Genomic DNA, 21,229 nt, shown 5'->3' with positions numbered 1-21,229 from the left:
CTCATTTCTTATGATATAGAACTTGAAATGGCTCTCAGTTTCAAAAACTGCTTTTTATGTGACACATGGAACTGCTTTTTAAGAAAAATAAATCTCAGATTTTCCTGGGCTCACAGATTTACTTGCGTGGTTCTTATGATCTTGGTTTTCATTTATAAATCATCTAATTTTTGCTATATCAAATTGTTATTGTTTATGTTCCAGATTATGACAGTCCCAAATGACCCCTATACTTTCCTGTCATGTGGAGAAGATGGCACTGTAAGATGGTTTGATACTAGAATCAAGACAAGTTGCACAAAAGAAGATTGTAAAGATGTAAGAGACCTTTGGGTGTAAATAAAAAGCTGTACTATACATTCAGAATCTCCTTAGCTGCTTGAGTACTGCAGCTTAGGATTCTAGTGAGTTGTTGAAGGTATGACAGGAGAAAACTTTTAAAAAACCCAAAATAAAAATCCAGGAGCTTGTATCCCATCATGTAACTCAGCATTGTTTGAAGTCTTCCTCCATCTTTCACTGAAGGAAGGGATATTTACACTGAATTAAAGCTCTTTAGACTATAGGAAGACTTCAGGCTTCTCTGAGCAGAAAGGTAGGATGCATATTTTCTTGTTTTTAAAATTATTTTGATGATCTTGCTACTGGTGTTTTTATCTAAGTATGCATTTTACCCATATAGTTTTTTCAGTATTTTACAATGCAATCTATTGTTTCATTTTTATGTTGCAGCTGTTTTCAGTTATTGATCTTGCTGCATCATTCTTGCTTCAGATCCAGTTGTCTTCAAATAAATCTCATGTAGCCTGCGGCCCCACTTTTTGTAATATTCCTCTTGTTTAAGCCCACTGAAATCAGTGGTTTTTAAGACTGGAATAACTCTGTACACTCACTGTCATTTTAAACATCCTAATCATTTTTGATTAGCACAGAGACCTGGTATGTGCTCTTTATCTTCCTAGACAAACTTCAGTAATTATTGTGTTTGCCTACTGATAACATACATAAAACCATTATTTTAAATGAGGGCCAGTGAATTAGTAGGATTTAATGCCAGGCGTTCACATGCTTTTTAAATGAGTCCAGTATTTTCCCTTTATTCTAGGATATTTTAATAAACTGTAGAAGAGCTGCCACTTCTGTAGCTATTTGCCCTCCAATTCCGTATTATCTTGCAGTTGGTTGCTCTGATAGTTCAGTAAGGATATATGATCGGCGAATGCTTGGGACAAGAGCAACAGGTAGGAGAATACATAATATTGTAAAGTGATTTGTATTTGAGTGCTACATTTGAATTTCATCACATCAGCTTTTTAATGTGGCTGTTTATTAGAAAGCATAGTTTCTGTGTAGAGATTGCTTTCAGAGGACTTGATTATTTTTTTTTTTGTATTTACTATAGTAACATGTTTTACAATTTGAAAAAATCTGAAATTCTTCTAGGGGTGGGTTGAAAATGTTCTTGTAACATGGATGGAAAATTATTAATGTGCAAGCATTTATCTGTGGTTACTTGGAGTTCTTTTTAATAGAAATGCAGGATAAAATTTTTAAATGTGACTAAAAGGATAGTTGGGCTGTGATTCAGAGGCATACAAGCACACTGGCATCAATTTCTTACTGTTTCATTGAACCAGTGGTCATCACTTCTTTCCACATATTCCCGATCTTCTATTTAAAGTCTGAATTTCAAAAAACTCTCCTGAGCAAACAGAACAGTTTAAATTTCAGTGCAAGAACTGTTTAAACATGTAACTCAGCAAGAAACAGTTGCATGCTCATAAGAGGGGGTAGTGTCCCTTCCAAAATTGCAAACTTCTGTAGCAGCCAATACAAATACATGCAGGTTATGCCTTGTAAAAGGTATTGTTATCTTTGTTAAATGTCATTCAGCATAAAAATTAACTATTTCCTAACTGTCCCTGCCCTGAGCAACTTGCAGCATACAATTTTACATGGAAGGAGAATGGAGGCAAAAAAATGGGGAAGAAGAATGTGTGTTACACATTGATCAGGGGGTAAAGGGTAAGGGCTTGTGGGTTCCATGATGAATTGAGGGCAGTAGGGTAGATTGGAGAAGGGTGTAGCTATCATGAAGTGTGCCTGAGGTAGGGGAATAGAATGGAATGGGGAGAGATTTAAAATATGTTGCATGTTGACTGATATGTTAATTAAAATAATCTCACTGGCTTAGTTTGAGTCCAGTGGCACCTTTAAGACCAATAAAGTTTATTTGTAGGTATAAGGTTTTGTGTGCATACACACTTGTTGCATGCACACGGAAGCTTATACCCAGAATTAAACTTTTTCCGTCTTAAAGGTGTCACTGGACTCAAGCTTAGTTCTGTTGCTTCAGACCAATGCAGCTACCCACCTGAATCTGTTGCCAGTAAGAAAACAATTGTGCAAAATTTTGATAGTTTGTACACTGCCTCCTTTCTTTATACTTAATCCTAGCACTATTTATCCAGTGTGATAAAGGCATCACATCTGCTATGTGTTCATGATATTAGAACACATGTTATTAGACCTATTTAGGATGAGGGCAGAAAGAAATGCTGTCACTGTAAAACATTCAGACTGACAAGGAAAAAGTTGGTAAGCAGTCAGTACATGGTTTTTTCAGTTTGCAAGATCTTTTGTGATAAAGCACTCTTCCTGTTTTGACTTAGTGTTTCTAAAGGATACAGTGGATGGGTTGCATTAATTTTTATATATGCAATGCAAACTTCATTCATTTTTTTGGTTTTGCAGGTAATTATGCAGGTAGGGGCACTACAGGATTGGTTGCACGTTTTGTACCTCCCCATCTCAATAACAAATCCTGCAGGGTAACATCTTTGTGCTACAGTGAAGATGGCCAAGAAATTCTTGTGAGTTATTCTTCAGACTACATATACTTGTTTGACCCCAAGGATGATACAGCTCGAGAACTGAAAGTTCCTTCTGCAGAAGAGAGAAGAGAAGAGGTGAGTGTGTGTTGCCAACAAAATCTTTATACCAAATATTGAAACAGTTCTTGAGAAATACTATTTTTTAAGGGCCAGTGCCATATCTCATAGTACCATTTAATGTCCGCATATGTTACTTGGGCAAGAAAACTTTCAAAATTGATTAATTGGAATGAAGGAAGTGGAAAAGTTTGCAGTGTGCTTGGGAAGATAAAACTATGATGTTATCACCTAGAAGATAACATATCTTTATTGGATTATTGATCGGTTTAAAGGATTTCTAGCTGAGTAATGATTGATTGTGTAAATACATTTGTGTGTTATTCAGTCCTCAGTATTGATGTTGTTACAGTAATTTCAGGAACCATAAGCCAACATAAAATTGACCAAACAAAAATTATTTTTCTGTAACCTTATTAAGTTGTACTGACCAAACTGTGGAATGGCTGTTGGGCTCATCCATTTCACCTTCCTTGCACCCCTTCCCTTTTCCCTTTTCTCCTCACATACGCCAGTTCTTTCCTGGTTCAGTGAAATCAGAGCTTTTATTTTCTTTGTGGCAATTAAACTTGGTCCTTTTGATTAATCAGAGCATTTGTCGAGACTCAACCAGTTAACCTGCTTAAAGTTTATAGCCCTAATTTTGATGCTAGTTAAGGTAGAAATTAAGAGCCTCTTGTGGTGCAGAGTGGTAAGGCAGCCACCTGAAAGCTTTGCCCATGAGGTTGGGAGTTCAATCCCAGCAGCCGGCTCAAGGTTGACTCAGCCTTCCATCCTTCCAAGGTCGGTAAAATGAGTACCCAGCTTGCTTGCTGGGGGGTAAACGGTAATGACTGGGGAAGGCACTGGCAAACCACCCCGTATTGAGTCTACCATGGAAACGCTAGAGGGCGTCACCCCAAGGGTCAGACATGACTCGGTGCTTGCACAGGGGATACCTTTACCTTTTAAGGTAGAAATTAACACCACTACTTTAACAGCAGGTTGATTTATGTATTATTTCCTTTTGTGCTGGTTAGTAATATGAAAATTCTAGAAAAGGAAATTCATTCTACCCTGCTAAGCTTGGTTGTTATTATTGGGCAGAAGTGTGGGCAAGAATAAGAGATCAGGATGTTGTGGTAAGCTACTTTTAGAGATATGCAATAATATTTATTTATAGACATGTGGTCACTAAGCAATATACACATCATTAAAAGTGTACAAGGAAAGGTGCTCATGGATGTACAATATCAAATAGAACATAGAAGAGGAGAAAGGACATGCTTAAAGAATGACAGGAATACATGCTGCATTACACACTGTTTGTCCACCCACTTGAATATAGCACTTTGAGGTTATAAAGACAATTTTATAAAAAGCATTCATAGTGATCCTGAATAGTGAATCAATGTGAAAATGTACTGTTCAATTATAGTGGACATACTTTCATGGAAATCATGAGAGGAGTTGTAACTTATGTGTGCATATTTGCCCATTGTGCACAAATTGTGTGTTTCCTTGATGACAAGTAGAAAGATCTTTAATCTTTTAAAGCATCATGAAAATGTATTTTTGTAGGTAATTGCATAGGTTAGAGGAGAAATACAATTCTGAATTGTTGATTATTAAATCATGAGCAAGGTGGAAGTCTTCTGGCATGCCATGATGTATATACTTTTACTTTGAAACTGGCATTGAAGAACTTCTGTCTGTTCCATGCTGTGGCTGCAAAAATTTGCTGGGCAGGCTTACCAATATGAAATTCTACTCTAGATATAGGAGCAGCCATGTACTGATAACAGAATGTTTCCTTGAAGACAGGAATAGCAACATGAAGAGATCATCTGGCACTGTTTATAAGAATCCCTCAGTAGTGTTTCCCAAAAACATATTCAGCCCTACATGTTATTCATTCAGATATAAAACTGATGAAAGCACATATAACCAGATTATGAAATGTTTCCTCCAGTGTACTGAATACATTTTGTAAAACAAATAACTGAAATTTGTTTTAGGGTGTAATTAGGGACTGGGTGTAATGAATTCCCTATGCTCAGCAACCTCTATTTCTTGAAAAGCAGCCCCCTCCACCATGCTACAAGGCCAATTCTTTTTGAAACAGAGGGAACTCTTAAGAGCAGTTTTATAATTTTTTTTTCTCTTCAAACAAGGAAAGATGCTCCAGTTTCTCTACATATTTCTTCCATTGAAAAGAATGTTGTTGGAGCAGCGTAAAACAACCAGCAATGAATAAACTTAAATCACAAAGCTAGAGTACACCAGTGCAACAGTATAATACATGCAATATAGCAACATACAATTACATAGAAATAACGCAACAAAGCTGACTTGCAAAATTGGAGAACAGTGCAGTAAAGCACTGTCACATATACAAGGAACAAAACAAAGAAAGCTTCCTATTGTCTTACCTACTATCAGCAGCAGTTCAAATGACTGCCAGGTATTGTGTTAAATATATTCTTTACTACAAGGAGATAACCAGAATTGCCAAAAGATAATTCTGTATTTAATCATACACCCCCTCCAACAGATCTTTATTTCCATTTACAGAATAGGGAGCAGAAGTTCCAGCTCATTTCCACCCAATTTGGCCGCTATGCTATTCTTGGGGGTCTGTTGATGTCTAGTAACAAACTTTCAGAGAGCATAGTGGGATGCCCCACTCTGTAAAGTCCACAGATACATGCTTGTTGTCTTTAGCAAAGTCATTAACTCTATTTCTGTAGCCGTCATTGCAAGCAGTTGCAGGCAACTAAAGAGTTTTTCATTGGCAAAATCCATAGCTGTTGTCCAATGGCTAAAAAGAGCCAGTTTGGTGTAGTGGTTAGGAGTGTGGACTTCTAATCTGGCAAGCGGGGTTTGATTCTGCACTCCCCCACATGCAGCCAGCTGGATGACCTTGGGCGCGCCACAGCACTGATAAAGCTGTTCCGACTAAGCAGTGATATCAGGGCTCTCTCAGCCTCACCCACCTCACAGGGTGTCTGTTGTGGGGAGAGGAAAGGGAAGGCCAATGTAAGCTGCTTTGAGCCTCCTTCGGGTAGAGAAAAGCGGCATATAAGAACCAATTGTTCTTGTCCTTCTCCTTCGCTAAAGTACCATGCTTTTCTCTATTAAACATAACTGCTCTGTATTCTTAAACTAATATAAGTATATTTCTTTTGGTGAAGTGAATTCATACTGGGTGTGCGTAAGCCCTTGGGTTTTCCTAAAGCAGTTGTTTAGATTGCAGCCTGTAAATAACAGAGCGGTCCTGTTATGCCTGCGCTGGTGCACAGTGGTTCCTTTTTCAAACCAAATTAATTGTTAAACAAGAATTGTCCATTCATTTGTCTTGCTATGAACAGTACAAACCAGCAACACTCTTGTAATAAAAAATCAGAGTCCAGTAGTACCTTTAAGACCAACAAAGATTTATTCAAGGCATGAGCTTTCGAGTGCAAACACTCTTCATCAGACTAAGTCTGATGAAGAGTGCTTGCACTCAAAAGCTCACGCCTTGAATAAATCTTTGTTGGTCTTAAAGGTACTACTGGACTCTGATTTTATTGTGCTACTTCAGACCAACACGGCTACTCATTTGAATCTATTCTTGTAATAAAAGTGTGAGAATTCAGCTTTTAATATATTAAATCAACTCAATTTTATGAGCTATGGAACTCATGCATCATAAATGCTGGTGGTTATTGTTGCCCTCTATGCATTTGAATTAAGTTGAACACAATATTGTTCACTGTGATGATGATAAAACAATATTTCTTTTGACAGATGTTTTTCCCCTTGTCACTTTAATAGTTGTTAATTTGATTTCCTCATCCATAATTATTAGGAAAAGGCTGAGGAATCCCCATTGTAGTGATGCCTGATTCTTTTCATTCTGTTTCATTCACTTCACTCTGTGCTTGTAATTTTTAACTATGTTTAATGACTTCTTACCGATTTTATTTTTATAGTGCATCATGGTCAAAGTAAGATTGGAATCACCTTTTAATGCTTTGTTTGTATTGTTGTTATGACTTTGGCTTTAACAGTAAACCTAAACTCAACCGTGCTTGCTGTGCTTCTCTAGTTACGGCAACCTCCTGTCAAACGTTTGCGATTACGAGGAGATTGGTCAGATACTGGACCAAGAGCAAGGCCTGAAAGTGAACGAGAAAGAGATGGTAAATTTATTTAAGTTCCCTGTATATCCTAAATTCATGTTGTTATGTGTTTTTCTTCCTAATCTGCCTAAAAATGCCAAATAATTTTTCTTTCACACAACTGCAGCAGCCAGGCACTTAGTCGCATCAAGATGGAAGCAGCAAGAACTGCCTGGTGTGGACATAGGGTTAGATAAAATTAGGGAGTTGCCGCAATGGCAAAATTGACTAATCTGGTAAACAGAAGTCCACGGGAAGCATTTAATGACTACTGGGACTTTTTCCTAGAATTTTTTGGTTAAGTAAAAACACACTCCCATCTTCTTCTACATTATAATAGTTACTGTAAAATAATAAATAAGAACACTTATAGCGTATTTTTATGAAGGAACGCTGTGGAGAGATATTCTATGTACTATGAAAGTATAACGTAATGTGAAAATTATTTCTATTTGCTTATATATGTTCTAACAAATTTATGTTTTCTATGTATTTGTATTTTGCTGATATAAAACAATTAAAAAAAAAAAAGAAATGGGCAGATTGTAAAAACAGGGTACAATTATGCCCTAAATGACTTGGAAGATATTTTATAGCTCTATTTTACAAAATGTAATTTTGCTCTCCAGTTTTTGCCTCATTTTAAGCAGTTGCTTTTCTTCTGTAGAGGCCTAAATAGGCAAGATTTCAGTGCTTTTTCATGCAGAGGGTCAGAAATATTGTGCTGCTATTGTTAAAAGCTTTATCATCTCTACTTACACACAGGGGAGCAGAGCCCTAATGTGTCATTAATGCAAAGGATGTCTGACATGTTGTCAAGGTGGTTTGAAGAAGCAAGTGAAGTAGCACAGAGCAACAGAGGACGAGGAAGATCTCGGTCTAGAGGTGACTACCTTTAACACACCCACAGTTTTCAATATCAAATAATAGTGAGATTATTTTGTGCTTGGAAGTGGTATTTAATAGATTTTGTTAATGTTGCAAACTTAAGATCCTTTCTCATGATCTACTGTGTGTTCTTCAATTCATTTTTTATCAGATATATATAACTAGCAACATAGTTATAAAACATAAAGTTATTTGTTACAAAGTTGTTTGGTTGTGTGTGTGTTTTTTCCCCAAAGGCGGGACTAGTAGATCAGATGTCTCTGCTGCTTCTGGTGCCCTTGCAAGTATTGAAACAGAGGCCACAATGGAAGTGGATGGTCCAGAACAGCTGCAGTCATCCTCCTCCACAATGTCGGCACAGGCTCCCTCAACGTCCTCCTCAACAGAAAGCCCTCCTTCTACTTCCTTACTGTCATCGCCTGACAATGAACAAAGAGCTTCCTTAGAGACCCCTGTACCTCCCACACTCCATCCATCTGGTATGCCAAAACTAAGCTTTCCCTTTGAAATGCTTTAGGTCTCATTTACGCAGGTTTGTTGGATGTGTGGTATAATTGAAATATGGATTTAATATGCCAATGTTAAACTTGTTTTATATTTGGCTGCAAAAGTGTATATGTTTTCAAAGAGGGGCAGTTCAGGTAAAACTGCAAATCCTTTAATAGTAAATACTAATTATTTCACTCAGAACTTCACTAGATGGCTCTGCAAAATTGGAGTTTGGCTGTAACTCACTACAACACAGTCACCAGTAGTGGCCTGCCCCCCAAAAAAACAGAGTAATAGGGCTAGCACTAGGAGTCTTCCCCAGCTTTATAGAACAACTTGGATGTTACAGGAAACATGCCTGCATTGCAACCTATGAGGAGGTGCCTTGTCTGCCTGGGACTTGCAGACTAGAAGTTATTCTAACCCTAAGGTTTTTTGACTAAAACCATTTTTTGCACAGGTAATGTGTTAAATCTGAAGTAACTCCATTTTATAATATGAACCATAATATTGCTCATGAAGGTGGTTCTACTGTATCATAGGGGATGTGGGAATACTGGGTCCAACTCACTACTTTTGTTTTTTACTTTGAACATCAGAACCTAATGTATCACAAACTGCTTTTGAAAGTCACTTCATTTCCTAAAGCAGCTTGGTTCGTGGCATGAGGATTACTATTCATGAATACACAATCGTTTGTATCCCAAGCATTGCTAAGTTTGTAGTTATGTTACGAAACTAAGAAGACATCTGTCCCTTGGGTTTCCTTGTACCAGGCTATTCTCCATACTAGATATCTAAAGGCTTTGTCAATAGCAGGTACAGATAAAAAGCAGGAACCCAAGCAGATCTGCTGTCTCCTTTCAGATCTGAAACATTCTATGCATAGAACATGGAACTACTGTGTGGCATAGGGAATTTGTTCTGGATGATTAAACACACACACACCTGTTTGGCTTAGCTTCCTTTCTCCACCTCTGTGTATACGTGCCCCATTTTCCACTTGAATTGAGTATCTTTGATCTGGATCAGAGTCATGGATTGTCAAAAACAAAGAATAGCATCTTCACTAGGCAGGCAGATATAGCATAAGAAAGGATTTAAATTTTGGTTAAAGTAAGCATTGGGGAGAAAGAGGCAAAGGCTATAATTTATGGCTAGAAGGAAGTACTGTGGATAACAATAGCAGTCTCTTAGTTATATTTAGGCATCTTGCATGTTCTGATTTATTCATTTCATTGTTTTGATTATAATTGCATATTAGATTATTTTAAACAGCACAATCTAATTTATGCTAATGGTACAATCTAATTTATCAAGATGTGAGCTTCATTCAGGGCAGCAAGCCAGTATAGAAATGAAAAATACATTGCTTGCATAGAGATTATCTTTGCATAGGGAAAATGTAAACTGGATAGACCTCTGTACATGTATGGAAACTGCAGATGTTTGTCTTGCTGTGCATGTAATTGGAAATCATTGCATGTTGGGTATTTTCCGTGTAGGAAAATATCCTTAGATTCATCTAATGAAGCATTATGATTGCCCAGTTCCAAGAGTGAAACTGGAGACTACCTGAGAGCCGTTTAACATAGAATAAAAGTATCTGCTGAGTGTTCAGAGATGCACAGAAAACGTTGTAATCTACAGCAAATTACTTCCTGGTGAAATGTGAAGGATCTCTCAGAGTCAGACTAGAGATAGGGCTGCTGCAAGAATTGTACTGCCATTTTAAAGTTGTTTAAAATGGTATGAGGGTCCGATCCTAATTGGACCTGCAATGTGGCACTCTTCTTGTCTCCTCCTGAGCTTTTTAAATTGGTGGGGGTAGGGATACAGCCATTTCAGCACTTGATAAGATGCTGGGGGGGGAATGCCTCGTGGTGACCACAAGAACACTGTTGCATTTAGTTTGGATTATAGTATGCTTTAAAGTTGAAAGTGTGGACCAAAATTAATGGATTAATTAAGAATTGTGCTCTGGAGATGTATGCTCTCCATTCTCCAGTAGGAATCAGCCTGGCCAGTAAGTGTAAGTGCTGACGTACCACAAGTTAGGGAATTTCATATAATAATAATAATAATAATAATAATAATAATAATGTGGGTTAAAGCTCTGTAAGTGGGCTCAGGGGCTCAAGAGATAGGAAATATGCTCTAATTTAGCCCATGTTATGTCAAGAAATAGGTTGTTTGATCATTTTGAAGATACTCTTATCCATACATGCACCACGAATGATGTACTCATTTGTTACCTGGATAGGGTGAAAAACATTATGTCTGAAATCAAAAGCAGGATTCAAAGAGCTGCTTAAACTCATTCCTCATGGAATTTTGGACTTTTCCCCCTTGATCAGATGAACTGTGTCACAAATTACATTTACTTCCTTTGATTTCTGTAGTTGTTTGTCTTGTAGCATAGGGTGCTATTTATTGAAGAAAAAGAAGCCCATGAAGTTTACAGAATTATTTCCGTAGTGGTTGGAACTCTGACCAAGACTGTCCAGACAATCAAAAAAAAAGTTTGAAGTTAGCCTTATTTCTGCTGTCTTACATTGATACATAAGCTGCTTTTACATGTTCAAAATCAGATACCTAGTTTTCTTGATCTTAAACTTAAAGCTCACATTTAGGCTCAAACTTAATCTTTTTTAACCTTAACATGTAATTGCATAGCTATAATATGGAGTTACTCCGGATGGACCCCAGATTTGTGAATGTGTGATTCCTACATAGTTAATGCAAGGCACTTTTTTGTTGAGGAGAGGGTAGTTATACATTCAAAGGAACTTGAATTAAAAAGTGACACAAAGAGCTTTTTGTATTCCATAAGACTCAGTACCTTTGGAAAAGGTATTATCTCTGTCAGGGTACATATAATGGAATACCTCAGAGTTGTGGTGTGGACTTAAATAAAGTGATTGACAGGATACAATTACTCTTTAATTTATCCTGTTTGGAAGAATTGTGTCACTGGGAAGCTTGCAATTTCCCTTTTCCTAGGCCTCATTGTGTGGTTTGCCCCCTCCCTCGAGCACTTTGCTGTCCTCTTTTTAAATATGTATTAATGTATTAATGATAAATGGGTATTGGCAGGGTTCCAGGGCTGTCTACTTATACAAAAGAGAATCTCATCCTCCTACTGTAGCTCCAGTACCATATCCTGTAACATTCTACTTTGACCACAGGCATCAGGAGCAGGCTTTTAGGGGGTTCAAAGGACTACAATAGGAAGGGATAGATAGGAAAGCCCTGTTTCTTGAATGGAATTCTGCTCAGGGTAGTTGGAATCCCGGTTATTGCCATTCACTGTGTTGTGGCTGTTACAGCCAAACTTCTCTTTGGGACGTGTAGTCCAAACAGAAAACTAGTTAAGGCTTTTAAAGTGGTTTATTCACCCTGTTTACTAAAGTCCTGCCATGTCAGCTTAAAGCACTTGTCACTCAGACAGAGTTGTTTCACATTATAGAATTATTAGGCACTACGTAAGACCCTAAATAAACTGTAAACATGAGAAGACTTTATATGCCTACATTTCAAACACTAGTTGATCTTCCTTAGCAAAGAAGAGGTTAAAGAAAATTTCCATCAACCATTTTTTAAAGGGAAGAGAGTCACAATTTTTTCTCTATCAGAATTTTAGTCCCTATTTTAATCTTTCCTCATTTTCAGTCCATATTGCCAACAGAAACAGTGCTTTTCTTGATCCTGTTGACCAGATTAGCAAAATGTGATCAGTTTTGCTAAATAAAAACTCAAGTCAGGTCACATTATTAATTTCCTATAATGTACAATGTCAACTTGGTATAGAAGATAGACTGCTGCTTTTCATTTGTCTGCCTTTTGTCTACCTTTTAGAGGCTGCATTGTCATCTCAGAAGTATTTCTTAACCATGTGTTTTCCTCAAGACCATTCTGAGATAAGCTACACTATTTGCATTCGTTTAGATTTTTTAAATTCCTTAAACAAATAAGTATGATTTCCTTTTTTTTTTTGAAGGGTAGCGTTGAAAATCTTCTTAAGCCCAACAATAACTTTGATGGCAACAGCCACTTTCCTAAAAAAAATAAAAAGGGACTTTTCTACATGGTGGTCAGGCCTTTTGTCTCCTAGACTCCATGTTAAAATCTTATATGAATTAATGTGTTGAAAAAGGAACCACTCATTAAAACACAAATAACAGTTCATGTGTGTCATACCAGCTTAGCTTTTTCTTTTAAAGTTCCTTCACATAATTGCTTCAATGTTCAGGAGATTGGTGAAGGCTCCAAGCATGAGAAATGAGCTTCATAATTCACATAATTAAGGGTACATTCAAATAAAGCATGCTTTATTTTCGTGCGTACCATTTGCTGAGTATTAGTAATCTGCTTTTTAAAAAAGAACTTTGCTGCTTTTATTCCTCTATTCAGTATTACCTCGCTCTTTAGCCTTTATGTTCTTTTTATCCTATGTTCTATGCCTGCTTCTTTTTACACCCTTTTTTTCCTGTCTGTCAGAATTAATGGCGCCAGAGTTAGCTATACTCCGTAGGGGCCTGCAGCGGCTGAGGCTTAAGAAGGCTGAACAGCAGAGACAGCGAGAGATAGCTGAGGGTTCAGCACAACAGTCTTCCAGCTTTGATCAGTCTTCCCCTAAGGGCTCCTCACAGGACCCTCAGCCTACAGGTTGTCATTTGTCAAGGTTTATTAAGCAGCTGGTGTAGTTACTTAGTTTGTGCTGCTGTTGTTTGCTCAAATGCTTCCCATCAAGAACAAAATAATGCAGTGGCTGCTTGACTGTTCTTTGCATTTGGTGCTGTTTATCATCACTCTGTTAAAGAGGTACTAATAACTGGCTGCATCGTTCCTTATTTCCTTAACACTTTTGTTTTCTATAGTCTACACACAAAGAAAATGTGATCAATAAGATGGACTGCTTCAATATACAGAATTGTAGAATTAAGGGCCAGCTATTCCAGTCTAATGTGCTAAGGAATAATGGGGCTTTCTTGCTTTACCCATATTGGTAGTTTTTCTGGAAGAAGTGAACAAGCTGCCCTGCAATGTAGGGGGCTGTTTAAGTGGCCCTTTCAAATCAACCAGAGTTTCTCCTACAAGTGGAGCAATGCAGGATTTATTATAAATGTAGGTTTAGTCCACGCAGTTTTTGGCCACTTAAGGGCCATTCTGCATCATTAAAAATGTATAACTGGCTTTTACATTAAAGCAGTTAGCCCCAAATATTTTGTTGTATTTATTTGGGGGAGGTCTATCTTGATTTCCTCATATTTTTGTTGTGGTGCACAATTCATAATTTAGAATAGGCAGCAGAATTTTAGAACATTCTGAGGAGCATAAAGCAAAAAAGTGATCTGTGATAAAATTAATTTCTTTCCATTGTTAAATTATATGATGTCAAATGTGGATAAATGGTAGGGGCAGGGATCGGGGGGGGGTGTAGGGGTACCATTGATGACAGCTTTGAGGTCATTTTCAGGACCAACACAGAGTGATATACTTCCCTAGGAATCACTTTGGGGTTTTCCGCGATGGCCTTTTTTTGGTATTATTTTTGGAGTGGCAACAGGAAATGGGAGCTCCAGTGAAATGGTAGTTCTAGTACCTTGTAAAAGGAAGTTTATAGTTTCTTGTAGTTATCTGTTTACCAATCATTAAAAAATATGTTAAGAGACTGCAAATCAACAATGGCCTGCTCATGAATTTATGAATGAAAAGCCCATCTGATTGCTGTAATCCTTAATTTCAGAAACAAGCTGCAAGGTCTTACATTGCTCCAGGATATAAGATTTATTTGAATTGGGGTGCTGAAGCAAGATTTCATCCCTCACTGCAGAAATAAGGCTTAGTGCTTATCCCATGCAAGTAGGCTCTGTTTTTCCAGTGTCTGCCTCCAGACTGCCTAGGTAGGGGACATACAAGCCATGCATACTTGAGATGCAAGGTCCTTGGGACAGGACATGACAACGGCAGATTGAACAGCAGTTCAAGGTGGAAAAATTTCTACCCACCACTATAATATTTGTAAACATGCTGCGTTGTTTAAAAGACCTGGACTAGTTACCACATCTTTACCAGCCATATCTTAAACAAAGAAGATAGTTGAATTGTTAGTTCCAGATTAGTGCCAGATTTTCATTTTACATGCACATACGTTTCCTGAACAGGCATGTGCAATAATGCTAAAAGAATTCCTTAATATTTGGTGTAACCCTGAGATTTCAACCTGTCATCTTGAGAAGGAGACTGAGAATCTGATCAGTGGGCCAAAGTCTTGGATGTGGCTATGCTAGGTACAGCCTCACAAATATTTCTTTCTCATTATCAAAGACAGGTGATCTTCCTTCCATGGAGGACTGTACTTTTGTTGCAGAAGCAACCTATCCACAAAGATGATATTACTGAGATAAAGTGCACATTATGATTCAGTTTTTCAGTTAATCAGGGTATCATGAAAGTTGTTACATCAGAATGCTGTTGCTTTTTTTCTTCAGATTCTCAAAATAAAAGTCATTGATATTTTGTAGTATCCTCATGTATTAAATTAGCTAATAAATCAGTAGATTAAAAGTAGAGTTGTTCACCAACTACAATTGTTGCATGAGTATGTGCAAGTTTCTCATTACTATTTTAAAAAAATACCTGTTATCTACATAACTAATTTATATGGAGTCTAGATTAAGATATGTTTATATTTAGACTTGATTTATTGCATAGATTTATTGAATGGATAGAAGTACTAATAGATTCCTCCACTTTGATCCCTGTGATTTATTGAAAGCTAAGCACTCTGGAGTATTATTTGGATGTAGGTGGTCTGTCTGACAGTGAACTGGGTACTGTAAGATAAGTACTTTTATTGACTGGTCTCATTGTGGCTTGGCCATTCTAGACATTGCAAATGTTCTTCCCCTTTGTCTGAAGCAAAATATTCTTCAGCTAATATACTGATACTACAATGTCTTATATAATTAATCTGCCAAGCAAGCAAAGCTTAGATTTTGGGTGCAATTCAAAGAACATTATGCACAGCTGGAAAACAAAATTGTATGCATATAGAGATTGCCAATTTCCAACCCACATTCACTGCATTGTGGTGCTATCGCATAAGATGCTCGTTAATGGATTTTCAAGAACAGTAGTGACTAGAATAAGAAGGGGGGCTGGAAAAGCCCCAGTACATGTACACAGTGCTTAGTTCTTTAGATCGAAGCCTTTGTCTAAAGGTAACTTTTTTTGTGATATATTTGTTTTCCTTATAGTCAGAAAATCGTTTTTAAAATGTGACCAGAATCTCTTTAGTTTAAACTGGAGTATCACAGAAGTCTCTAGCTTGGTGGTTAAACAAATGAAACACATGTACTATAATGGGAGGTGAGTTTAAGGCTCCAATTTATGGTTTTCTGTTCATGTATTCCCAAGTTCTATCCATATATTGAAGAACAGTTGGCTTTAATACTTCGCTTTTCGCCACCCAAAGAAGTCTCAGTGTGGCTTACAATCACCATAGCAGCTCCTGTGCATATCCAGGCCACTGGTGTATTGTAGAAAGATATGCACAGTCATGCGTGGAGTGGAGGAGGCCGGTGCCTGTTTCTCTGTTGAATCGTAAAGGGTTGAAGAAACCCTAGAATCAGAATAGTTGATGTCATAGCCAACACCCATGTTCTCGAAGGCTAATATTGGAAAAGCTGGCTACCTGTCTACGTTCTTTGCCCTGGAACATAACAGATTTTTTTATTTACATCATTTCTATCCCACTATGATGCCCACCCCCAGTCTACTTCCCTCATAGGCAAGATTTTCTCACCATTTTCCCTTCTCTGTCTGACTGAGCCAACCTTGTGATGATTTTTTTCCTTTCCTGAAGAACTCTGGCTGTCCCATCCTTTCACAGTATAATTTTTTTCACTGTTCACTCAGCCCAGGAACCAGAGGGAAAGATTGAAAGCCCCCCTTTAACTTAAATGGCACTCAAGGTTTTTCTGTTCCAAGTTGACAAAACATTTTATTCAGCCTAGGGGGAAAGTCAGGTGAAATCAGGGGTAACATTTCTGGAGTAATTAAATATAGATAACTCTCACGTAAAACCAGTGTATGCACAGACTTTAGTTCTTATGGTTCAGCCTAAAGAGAGTTTCTTAAGCTTTTCACAGTGACTTAAATCTTTATGTAGAGAGGCTTTTGTTCCATTGTTTCCCCCAAACACTCAAGTATACTTTCTTTGAGTATTTTGTTTTGGTTTCCAGAAGGCTTGTGCATTCTTTCCAGCACCCAAACCCCTACTCTTGAAATAACAGTATTTGTCTTGAGCTTCTAACTGACTCTTAAAGTCTCTAAAGGCAGTTTCTAACCATACAAGTCCAGGGCTATCACTCTGTTTAGTTTCGGTAGGGATATTCCATCTTAGAAGGTCTACCTCGTTGCCTTGGTCAAGAGTCTCCTTGCCAATTTTCCTGTCTGCTTGCAGTCAAGGGTGAATTCTAAAACTGTCAGTACTTGATTCTTCTCAATTAGGGCTGAAATCAGACTGAATTCTCCTCAGCATCCAGTTCAGAAGTCTTTCTCTGTTCAGCTGATGCTAACCAATCGAATCTCTTGGAACAGCCTGTCACTCAAGGCTCTCTGGCTTTATGAAGAATTAACCTTTAGCTGATTGTACAGCACTTCTAAGCTTTTAAAAGGGCAGTCTGCCACACCCACCTTTCTCTGCAGTAGGGGCCCAAAGTAGCTTATATCATTCCTTTTCATTTAGTTGCTTTTAGGATGCTATATCTTTATGGATTGGTTACTTTTGCATACTTATTAGAGCAGACTACCCAGCACAGTGGGCACCAAATGAACTCCTGTTGCCTGCATGTAACCCACTGTAAACGTATCTACATTTATGCATTGCACTGAAGTTTTTGCATTCTGTGAAATGTAAGAATTTATTTATGCTTACATTTCTTTTCTGCCCTTTCTCCAGGGTCTTAAAACAAATCACAGCAAGGGTAAAATTGCATATAAAAATAGAATACAAAAATAAGATTTTGTTAAACATGATAAGTTTTAAAATGTTAAAAGAAGAGAATTCAATCCACAGTTTGCCCAATTCTCTCTGTGGGAGGTGTTACACAGAATCCTTTAATTGGAGTAAAATTTGGTGGATTCTGACAGGGAGGCCAACAGATTTCAGTCATTGTTTCAGGCCCGGCAGAACAGCTCTGTCTTGCAAGTCCTGCGGAACCATTCATGGTCCTGCAGGGTTCTGATCTCACTCGGGAGAGCGTTTCTCCAGGGCTGAAAAAGTCTAATATCCTTTGGGCTAGGGATCCGGAGCAAGTTTTGTTCATTGGATCTTAAGGCTCTTTAGGGGACATACATTTATTCATATTTGTGTACTCAGTAGAGCCCCTCAGAGCAGAACAAATGTTATATATGTTTATTCAAAGTATTCACAGAATGTATGTCTTCAAGATATAGTCAGCATAGTTTAAAGTCATTAAACATGTTTTTCAGAAGCATTTTGATGTGTTATACTTAAACAATAGATTTCTGTGTGTTTTTTAAAATGATAAATTAATCCCTGCATGGATCGGCACCCATTGATTCTGAAGAAATGTGATATATATTTGTAAAGCTGCATTTCTTTTGCTGGAATTTATTTAACATGTAAGCATTTACATTTGTATAGGTTCTTCACAAGATTCTAAAACAGCAAAAGCTGTATTGTTATGACCACATTAGTAGAATAAACTAAATTGCCTCCATAGTTGCAATGTCTATGTAATGTGTTGTGGTCACACTTAAAAACACTTTTTTTTCCAGATGACGAAAAGTTGAGCCCACGAACAGGAACAGGTGAACCTGTTTTAAGTTTACATTACAGTACAGAAGGAACAACTACGAGCACAATAAAACTGGACTTCACGGATGAATGGTAAGAGCTGACTGCTTTCTCTAATGTCAGCCATGTCTTCAATCACTGTGTCATTTTTACCTTGTTTTGTTTTTGTAGCTGTCTTGTACTGCTCTGTAGTAACAATCTGAAGAGATATTACATTAGACTATTGTAGGGAAGAGATATGACATTAGAATAATGAAAATAGCATATGATGTGTTCAGTTTATGGAAAATGTACCTGTTCCATGAATAAGATCTTTAAAATACTGGAAGGAACATGTAAAGATTGTCTTGCAGAATTTGCTGCAATAATATGTAGTGGTGGGCCTAGCTTAGATGACTAGAAAAGAGGAGTAAACAAATTCATGATCATTTGGTAGTTATTCTCCATGTTCCAAGATGGCATTCCTCTGGATACTGTGGTAGGGAAGCAACATGGGGAAGCTTTGCTTCTGTTCCCTGCTTGTAGTTATTGTGGTTGATCACTGTGGATACCAGAATAAATGGAAATTTTGTGTAAGCCAGCAGGCGTGCTGTTATGGAATGATACGCAAACTGCCATCTGAAAACCTTATTTTTACTAAAGTGTGCAGTATACCTTTCCCCCCCTATTTTATGACACAAAAATCAGTATACACTATCACACCAATGAAACTACTAACCCTGATTAAGTGCATACATTATTTATTGAGAGAATGTATAAGCTGCATCTACCAATACCTTATCAAATCTAGTTCACTAAGTAAAAACAATGTTGTCAAATCATTTAAAAGCCCAACATTATCAAAAGAGTCATAGAGTTGGAAGGGACCTCCTGGGTCATCTAGTCTAACCTCTCCTGCACTATGCAGGACACTCGCCACCCTATTGTTCATCCACTGTAACCTGCTACCCCCTTGAACCTTCACAGAATCAGCCTGTCCATCAGATGGCTATCCAGCTTCTGTTTAAAAATTTCCAAAGATGGAGAGCCCACCACCTCCAGAGGAAACCTGTTCCAATGAGAAACTCAGGAACTTCTCCCCCCTCACTCTCTGTAACATACTACTGCCAAGACAAGTCTCCCCCACCCTAGATTGGTGTATATGGGTACAATCTGTCAACCGTTATTGATCCATCTGACAGAATTAGGATCCATACAGCATTTTACCAGCTTGTCAACAAGAATATCATGTGGAACTTTATCAAAAGCTTCACTGAAATCCAGATAAACCATGTCCACAGTATTCCCTTGATCCAGCAAGGTAGTAACTTTCTGGAAAAAAGAGATAAGGTTGGTGTTATTATATATTCTCAACGTAATTATTAGTATATAAGGCACTATAAACAGGCCAGGGGTATAAAAACAACATAACATAAACACAGAACAATTTTAAAAATCCATAAGCCAGTTCTCAGACTAGAAGCAGACCCTAAAACAACTAAAAAAGATAAGCCTCCTTAATTAAAAGCTTGTATAAAAATAAATATTTCAGCGTGACACCTAATAGGTAAAGCAGGTGCTAGGTGAATTTCCAGAGGGAACAAAACCTGAAAAAGCTTGATATTTAGTTGCTGTCTGCCTCATCTTTGCAGGTGGGATGGAGAGGCACAGAGAGCTGGTCTTGGGAGATAGATCTTACCTGATATTCTGGACAGTACAATAGAAAGTAGTCTGGTATTCAAAAGGTTCTATTGAAGGCTTTAGAAAGTAAGAACCAAAACTTTGTTTTCAGTCTGTAAACAAACAACCAGCAAATGCAGATCTCTCAGCATAGGGATAATACAATGTGTATATCGAACCCCCAATTGTATTCTGGCAGCAACATTTTGGATTGGTTGACTTTGGTGAGGGCATTATAGTGATCTAACCCTGGTATGATTAAACATGGACCGCTGTGGCTAGTTTCCATTTTCCAGGAATGTCCATTACTGATATATCAGCTGGAGCTGATGAAAGGTGTCACATGCCATGGTGATGACCTGAACTTCCAACTGTATCCCTTCAAAGTGCAGCCCCATTCAGCACAAGCTGACCCTGTTGTTACCAAGTGACCTTTTCACTGACCAGCTGCATTTCAGTACTGTCCACATGGAACTTAAGTTCATTGGCCCTCATCAATCCCATTATCTTCTCTAAATGCCTCTCAGGACCTTCAGAGAGGAGCAGAGGTATGCGTCCTCTCCCTATTGGTGACACTTCATTCCAAGCCTTTGAACAGTGTCCCTCAGTGGTTTCATGTAGATGGGGGACAAGATGAAAGGAACATTATGGTATAAATACTGCTGAGTCAAGCATGTATTGTGGTTTTACAAATACAACTGAACAGTCATTGAGTAAATTTTGCAAATGGTTTCTGAAAAATTGCCCTAAAATGTCTTTCATCTATCTGGCTTTTTTCAAATGTTAGCAAACCTTTGAAGATTATTAGAAGTGGTAGCAAAATCACCCTGTTTTTGTAGTTTTTATGTTGCATCTCTCTTTCTCTTTCTTTTTGCATGATCTTGTTGGTAGGAGCAGCACAGCTTCAAGTTCCAGGGGAAGTGGAAGTCACAGCAAGCCTGAAGGTCAGGAAGAATCCGTAAGAACCCAGAGCACAGAGGCACCAACACCAGAGAGTGAAGAATCAAGTAAGATGTCAAGTTATAGCTATAGCAAGGTCCATATTCTACCTTCATGTTTTTTTAATATTAAAATATATTTTTTCTACAAGGATTAAGTTTGAGTCCGGTAGCAACCCGGTAGCAACCAGACTTTTAAGACCAACCAAGTTTAATTCTAGGCATGCACATGAAAGCTTATACCTAGAATTGAACTTTGTTGGTGTTAAAGGGGCCACTGGACTCAAACTTTGTTGTGTTGCTTAAGACCAAGATGGCTACCCACCTGAA

At 37.8% G+C, this 21,229-nt stretch overlaps 1 protein-coding gene across 4 annotated transcripts in view; it reads left to right on the top strand.

Annotated features, from left to right (window-relative positions):
• Positions 1–21,229, top strand: part of DCAF6 (DDB1 and CUL4 associated factor 6) — a 46,391-nt gene that overhangs the window by 11,482 nt on the left and 13,680 nt on the right. For 3 of the 4 annotated variants that reach the window (XM_077342244.1, XM_077342242.1, XM_077342243.1), the window contains exons 5-13: positions 205–318; positions 1,106–1,241; positions 2,755–2,969; positions 7,024–7,117; positions 7,862–7,981; positions 8,221–8,463; positions 12,974–13,141; positions 18,284–18,395; positions 20,853–20,968. In XM_077342244.1, coding sequence (XP_077198359.1) covers positions 205–318; positions 1,106–1,241; positions 2,755–2,969; positions 7,024–7,117; positions 7,862–7,981; positions 8,221–8,463; positions 12,974–13,141; positions 18,284–18,395; positions 20,853–20,968 — 1,318 coding nt within the window. The remainder of the gene's footprint in view (positions 1–204; positions 319–1,105; positions 1,242–2,754; positions 2,970–7,023; positions 7,118–7,861; positions 7,982–8,220; positions 8,464–12,973; positions 13,142–18,283; positions 18,396–20,852; positions 20,969–21,229) is intronic. The other variant, XM_077342245.1, reaches the window with a different exon arrangement.

This window comes from Paroedura picta, chromosome 6, assembly GCF_049243985.1.
Source record: "Paroedura picta isolate Pp20150507F chromosome 6, Ppicta_v3.0, whole genome shotgun sequence".
NCBI lineage: Eukaryota > Metazoa > Chordata > Lepidosauria > Squamata > Gekkonidae > Paroedura > Paroedura picta.
The sequence above is the reverse complement of the archived record's forward strand: the minus strand, read 5'-3'. Positions and strand labels throughout refer to the sequence as shown.